This window comes from Mycetomoellerius zeteki, unplaced genomic scaffold (genome assembly GCF_001594055.1).
Source record: "Mycetomoellerius zeteki isolate Tzet28-1 unplaced genomic scaffold, Tzet1.0 scaffold612, whole genome shotgun sequence".
NCBI classification, from domain to species: Eukaryota; Metazoa; Arthropoda; class Insecta; order Hymenoptera; family Formicidae; genus Mycetomoellerius; species Mycetomoellerius zeteki.
Window position 1 is genome coordinate 145,908 of NW_017257624.1, and position 7,593 is coordinate 153,500.

Consider the following 7,593-nt stretch of genomic DNA (forward strand, 5'->3'; position numbering starts at 1 on the left):
TTACTTTTAATAATCATATAATATTATTAGGAGTGGACATATAACCATCCATTAATATTTCGGGAATATTATTTAATATTATATAATTTTAGTAAAATATTAAAATGTTATATTGAATATTCTGAGAATATATGCCTAAAATATTATTTAATATTAAATAATATTATGCGCTTATAGGGTAGGAGCTATGGTAGGAGCATGTTGGAGCACATTGGAGCTTATGACGCGCAAACCTGACATCACAGCTGATCACAGCAGCGGATCGCTTCTGATTGGTTACGCGGTTACGCGATACGCGGCAAATACGCCTCATAGGACTCCAGCATAAATATTATGGATCGAAAAAGTATTTCTTCGTTTCTCGTTCAATTCCTCTTCCTCATTTATGTCCCGTTCATCTAGGGATTAAAGAGAGAAGGAGAGAGCAAGCCTATCAATTTCCTTTCTCTTTCAAAGCAGGGAGTAGCTTGATGTCACTATTGTAGCCACGTGCGGACACCATTAAGCCTGTATCAGATTATCGAGGCTCGTGAGTTGCAGAATGCGAATTCAATCATCGAAACAAATTAAAACCTGAGATTATCTGATTGGCCGAATTCTAATCCTAGATCTTCCGTCAGTGTTCGTCATCAATCGTCACTTCGGTCAACTTCAGTCCGACAGCCGACTGACCTGTCCAACACAGGTTTTATTGTTAGATATACACATGACTACTTAAGGCAAACGTGCAGAGGGAACGTGAACTTCTCAAGTAACATCCCAGTACAGAGAACCTAAAAAAAAATTTCAGAAGCATGTCCACGTAAATGTGAATACCGCGGAAGTATCGTCGTGCGACTGGTATGTACGTTGTAGAAGCCCAACGATCGTATTTAACACGCACATCACTGTGTGACATCCCATTGTTCCCCTATCGTTCACCGAGTGCCAAATTTCACGCCTGTTGCGCGCTTTCACGGCGCTTTCGTTTCTCCCGCGAGACTGGACGATGAGTTCGTCCGGACGACTCGAAATGCGTGATCGTTAGGCGAAAAAGAGAGAAAAGAAACAGGAAATTGCAACAGGCTGTAAAAAGGAAAGAAAACGAAAGGAATATAACCTTTCAACGAGGTTAAAGTCCAGTCGGTGCGACCTACGACGCACCGTATTTATTATGTCTTATGTAATGAGTCACATGTTTACATAGTCAGGACGGTACCTCCAGTGAAAATCATATTTATACTAACGGTGGGTGTTACAATTTTTATCAAGCGAAACGCGAGGACCGATGTCTCCACCTGGAGTGCTGTGAAAACGAGATTTATTCTAACGATTAATCTCGGACAATCTATTAATTAATTCTTGTCAATATTTTCATCATCTTAAAGTGCCATTTAACATTGTCAGAATTATACCTTTGCTGTTTTCTCTAAAGCATATATTTATATCAAAAGAAACAGGTTGTACGTGTGTGAATTAGATTCACGTTGTAAATTCACGATAAGAGACAATAGACTTGTTCTTTATTGCTGCAGTGGACTGTACCAAACTACATTACAACTTTCCTTTTTGCTTTTGTCAAACATGTGCCTATTTCATTTCAAGTTCAAAGAATGTATATTGTGTGAATGGTATAAAGAAACAGACCTACTTATGGATGCCTTAGATAATAGATAACACAAGTCAACACAAATATTCTGTCTTTCTTAACATTTAATGAGTAACAAAGTAGGACAATTCTTGTTTTGTCAAATGGAAAGCAACTAATATAATGTTTTTGCTTCAATTTTCTAATGAGATTTATGAATATAAAATATTGCAACAAAAGCTTGCTTTTGAAACTTATCATGTTTTTTTTTATGAAACAACGAACAATTTGCAGATTCACAGTCAAATCATATTTATTCTGAATCATGTCGCAATACGAAGATGTCATTTTGGAAGATAAAGAAAAAGAAGAAGATTTACCGGTAAATTTAGGAGGAATGCGACATCGTATTCCATGGAGCGAACGTGTATTGTTAAATAGTGAGATACCAGGTTTATACGAAGTTAAAGAATTATTAGAGGATGATGACGCAAGTTGTCTGGGGGAAGAGGAGGATGGGGTTGGGTGTCCATTACCATCGACGCCAGAAGATGATCATCTTTTGGATTGTGAGGTACATTTATTGTTTCTTTTTGTCTTAAAATAATTTGTATATGGAGAACGATTTTGCTAAAGTATCTATAAGTATTTATAAATATTTATAAGTGTTGATAAGTATTTATAAGTATGTTTAAATATGTAGCTAGATACATGGAAAATTAAATTTCCTTCAGAATTATTTTGGTTCAGAATTATTTTGGTAAATTACTTTTAGACTATATCTATAAAAGTACATATATAAATTTTTAGATATTTTAACAAAATCGTTCTTTCCAATTTAATTAAAAATGAGTTAAACATCCATTACTTATATTATAGATGACTGAAGTATTAAAGGCTGGAGTACTGAGTGATGAAATTGATCTAGGTGCACTAGCACATAATGCAGCAGAGCAGGCTGAGGAATTTGTTCGAAAGGTAAAAGAATACTTAGATATTACTCAGATATTTATAATATCGTTGCATATGTAATGAAAGTATCTTTTCATCAGAGATAATAGTAGCTAACTGTAGCGAATTAATCTTGATTAAAATCTATATTATAATTTAACATTGTTAATCAGCAAATTACAAGTTTAAAGAAACTGGAGATTATTTATAGGTATGGGAGGCATCGTGGAAACAGTGTCACTTTAGGAATCTACCAAGATGGTTGCAAGATAACGATTTCTTGCATGCTGGTCACAGGCCGCCATTACCCTCATTTTATGCATGCTTCAAAAGCATTTTTCGAATTCATACAGAAACTGGCAATATCTGGACACATTTACTAGGTACACTGCTTTTTATTAGTATAGTATTAAATAACATTAAATATACTATCAATGTGCACTTTCTAAAAAAGACCATATACACAGCACATTCTTTTAAGTATATTCTGTGAATTTTGGTTACCAATTTTGTTCATAAAAATATTTTATTCTTTACAGGCTGTGTTGCCTTTATTGGTATAGCTATATTTTTTCTAACGCAACCTCCTATAGAAATTCAATTGGAGGAAAAATTGGTATTTGGTACCTTCTTTGCTGGTGCTATAATTTGCCTAGGAATGTCATTTGCCTTTCATACAGTTCATTGCCACAGCGAATGTGTGGGAAAGCTGTTTTCAAAGTTAGATTATTGTGGAATAGCTATGCTTATTATGGGTAGTTTTGTACCATGGCTTTATTATGGATTTTATTGCGACTATCAACCTAAGCTAATTTATCTGTCTGTGGTGGTTGTTCTTGGTATAACCAGTATTGTAGTTTCATTGTGGGAACGATTTGGTGAACCAAACTATCGTCCACTTCGAGCTGGAGTTTTTATGGGTTTTGGACTTAGCGGGGTAAGTTGTTTTTTTTTTAATTATTTATTGTTTAATTCAAAATTTATATTTTAATTCTATATCTATATCTTATGTTTTAATTCTGTGTTTTAATTATATATCTAATAATATTTTAACTCCATTGTTGTATATTTAGGTAATACCAGCTGTACATTACGCTGTCGCCGAAGGTTGGTTTAAGGCGATTAGCCAAGCATCTCTCGGATGGTTAATATTAATGGGATGTTTGTACATATTAGGCGCGTTATTTTATGCTTTAAGGGTACCTGAACGTTTTTTCCCAGGAAAATTCGATATTTGGGTAAGCATTATTAAAGTTATTGATTTAGTTAGTGATTCAAGTTCATGTTATTTTAACGATATCATACATTAAAATTTTAACATCTTAACTTTATAGTTTCAGAGTCATCAAATCTTCCATGTATTAGTAATTGCAGCTGCTTTTGTTCATTACCATGGCATTACAGAAATGGCAATGCATAGAATGACAATAGGCGACTGCACAAATCCATCGCAGGTGTTGGCTTTTTAAATCTGCGGGCACACACTTTCATCTCTTGTTGATAACTTTCATATGTCATTAACTTAATAAAAAAAGACTACAAAAATTCCTAAATCTTACGCCAGCATATTTGTGCTGTTGAAAGATATGATAAACGTAGGATGGATATATTTAATTTCAGATTCAATTTCAGATTTATGTTATAGAATATATTTTAGAATATGTTGCTTATTTATTTGATTGAATATATTTTATTAATTTTAAAGCTAGAAGTTACTTTTTGAAGATATTTATGTAACTGCAAGTTGTTTGATACTGTTGAATTTATTTCAACTTCCTTTAAAATCATTGTGATTTCGATATATATATATATATTGATTGAGATATTTATTTTTGCAATTGAATAAATAAGATATTGGTAAAAGATTATATGTAATGAAATTTCAGTTACATGCTTAATCATGATGAAATACAGCACTCAAGCTGAAGTTTTCTAAATCTCTTTGAATACGAGATATAAAAGTTTACATATCATTTAAAAAAATGCACTCTATCGAATTCAGATACTGTAAATGAAACGAAATTCCGACAGAAGTACACAATGTAAACTTAAATGGCCATATATTACTTATTTTCAGATTTTGAATCTTAAAAATTATATGAATATTTATATTATCTTTTTCCTTATATTCTCTCTTTATTTACGTACGTATATTATAGTTATAATGAAATAAGTAATAATTTAATTACAATTAAATTATTAATTATTATAGAAAAGATTAAAAACTATTCACTGTTTTTTGAATTACTAAAAATATATCTAAGCATTAGTTGTATTTGGGGGCTTTGATAAAAAAAAGATAATATTTGTTTTCTCATATAAACTTGATATAATACAGTGAGACAATAGGCAACGAAAACGAAATGCATATGTGACTAAGATTTAGGAAGCAGCCGTTGCTCTGTGAACGATTTTGTAGGACATAAGTACTATAAAATCTATAATATGTATATTTTGGACAAAGTCATTGTTACAATAATATATGGAAATTTGTTTAAATATATACTATCATTTTATATATATGTATATATTATGTGTGTGTGTGTGTATATATATATATATATATAAAATATGTGATGTACCAATCTAATTTTTTCAAGAGCATTTCTTATTTTCCAATTTGTATACTATATATATTCAAAGTTCTTGATATATAGAATTCTGATAATATCTATATACATCAGATGTATTTAAAAAAAATTTTGTATATATAAAAGAATTATGAAAGGAAGGAAGAAAGGTGATGTTTAATCTTTGAATTAAACATGATTGACTTATATTCTGTGGTCTAATCAATTGTTTAAGTATCACCTGCTATTCCTGCTATATATCCACTTGCTATATATAAATAATTCCTACTCTAATTTCTTCCCTAACGATTTTTATTCCTTTTTGAATTGCCAAATCTGTTAATGTTTATTTCTAGTTCTAAAAATTAGAAAAAGATAAACCAAAAGTAATGTTAAAGTACGCTAGGAGATAAATATACGCGACCTCGCCACTAGATAGACACGCTTCTCGTAAGAAAACATTCAGAAGTCCTATATATGTACAAGATGTGTATACAAATTATAAATTGGGACTTTTATCAATTTTTTAAATTTCTCAAGTTTTTTATAGAGTTGAAATACTTTAGAAGTTATACCCCTGGTGAAAATTTTTCTCTGAATTTTTCATATAATTTTTCAGAATTTCTATATAATTTTATGACTCATATTTTTTATACGAATTGGAACACTTCTCAGAAGTTTTCCATATGAGATATCGTAAGATTTCTAAGATTTTTCGTAAGTATAATTTCTGACAAAATGTTATAAAATCTAAAAAATTAAAAAATATTTTTTAAAAATTATGGGATGAGAAATCTCAAAATATTTCAGAATTCACATGTATGAAAAATTCTGAGAGAAGATGTGAACTTTCCGAATATTTCCGAGTAATCCTGAAAAATGTTCCAATTTGTATAAAAATTATAAGAATAATTTTCACTAGGGACATATGTGAAAAATTATGTGTTATATTAATGTGTAATTATGTGTAATTATGTGTTATATTTATGTGTTATATTATGTGTCACATATACATATGTGAATTCTGAAATATTCTAAGATTTCATTTCATAATTTCTAATGAAATCTTATGAAATCTGAAAATGTTTAAAGTATATATTTTCATTCACACACACACACACACACACACACACACACACACACACACACACACACACACACACACACACACACACACACACACACACACACACACACACACACACATGAAAAATTCTAAGAAAAGATGCAGACTCTTATCATTTTCTGAAGCGTTTCAATTCATATAAAAAAAATATGAGAAAAATTTTTATCAGGCAATTACAGAATATTATTTCGGGAAATGAGACTTCAAGCAAAACCATAGCGAGACCCACTCGGGCTTCCTCCTCTTCCGCGAAGGGGAACTCGCTCGCGCCCTTTCGCATATCTCGTCAGGCCGGTCGTATCGGGGGGGAGCGGAGGGAATGATATAAAAATGAAGCGATATCGAGACGTAGCGCACTCTACGACGAACGAAAGAGAGAGAAAGAGCGGGTGTTGAATTTTTCTCCTTCGCTTTCTCCCTCTGCCGCGCACCACGTCGCACGATTCACGACACACGAGTCGACGTGATTGGCGACTGGCGACCACCCTCACCGGAGTATAGTCTTCTATCGTCGACGAAGCTGACACATTCAGTTTACAGAGATCATCGGACGCACGAGGATATAAGAAGAAGACTGTCCTGGTCCCATTCGAAGATCAGCTGTCTTCCAACGCGGACTCAGTTCGAGGACCAGAAGTGATTAGAAGCAGAGGTCGAGAGATAGTCGAGAGCTTGATTATCGTCCAACTGTATCCAGACGGATCAGAAGCGCTAATATGTGTGTACGTACGTTGATCGGTAACGAGACGAGCGAGCCGATTGCGCCGACCACCGATTCGAAGCAATGCAGCAAGATGTTCCGTACCAAGGAGAAGTACATAAAGCTCTACGAGGAGATGATAGAGAAGGAGAAGCTCCAACGTCAACGAGAGCGAGCGGAGAACGCGCTCTTTCTACCCGACCTGGCCGATGATGTCCTGATCGTCAGCACTAATCACTACAGTCGGATACTGAAGAAGCTGTCTACGTATTACGAGGCCGTGAGCCGCTCCAAAGTATTTAAGTAAGTATAAAACGACCCTCCCTATGGTTTTCAACATAAAAACCGAGTTGAAGAAATGAAGAAATGATTTTTCTTATTCGAAGACCGTTTTTTCGTCAGATCTCTTTGACTCTCGTCTCATCTTTTGTGCTTCGCTTTCTTCTATCACAGGTTCTGCGACGATGAATCTGGATGATATGGAGGCACATGTGCCCTATAAGCGCATAATATTATTTAATATTAAATAATGTTTTAGGCATATTTTCAGAATATTAAATATAACATTTTAATAATATTTTACTAAAATTATATAATATTAAATAATATTCCTGAAATATTAATGGATGGTTATATGTCCACTCCTAATAATATTATATGATTATTAAAAGTAACATTT

General features: G+C 32.9%; 2 protein-coding genes across 5 annotated transcripts in view; both read left to right on the plus strand.

The window, feature by feature from the left end:
• Positions 1-489: 489 nt before the first annotated feature.
• AdipoR (adiponectin receptor) lies at positions 490-4,102 on the plus strand. Of its 4 annotated transcripts, XM_018456969.1 has the most exons (8): positions 490-529; positions 609-840; positions 1,862-2,141; positions 2,447-2,545; positions 2,730-2,901; positions 3,058-3,455; positions 3,592-3,756; positions 3,853-4,102. In XM_018456969.1, the coding sequence occupies exons 3-8, from the start codon at positions 1,893-1,895 to the stop codon at positions 3,985-3,987; spliced, it is 1,218 nt and encodes a 405-aa protein (XP_018312471.1). In that variant the 5' UTR covers positions 490-529; positions 609-840; positions 1,862-1,892; the 3' UTR covers positions 3,988-4,102. The 4 variants fall into 4 exon arrangements, with proteins under 4 accessions (XP_018312471.1, XP_018312470.1, XP_018312472.1 ...); XM_018456968.1 differs by having other exon boundaries at positions 499-840; XM_018456970.1 differs by having other exon boundaries at positions 499-808.
• Positions 4,103-6,585: 2,483 nt separating this feature from the next.
• The window catches only part of LOC108728398 (transmembrane protein 205), a 13,645-nt gene continuing 12,637 nt past the window's right edge, over positions 6,586-7,593 (plus strand). Inside the window, exon 1 of the mRNA XM_018456926.1 lies at positions 6,586-7,217. Coding sequence (XP_018312428.1) covers positions 6,931-7,217 — 287 coding nt within the window. The 5' untranslated portion in view covers positions 6,586-6,930. The remainder of the gene's footprint in view (positions 7,218-7,593) is intronic.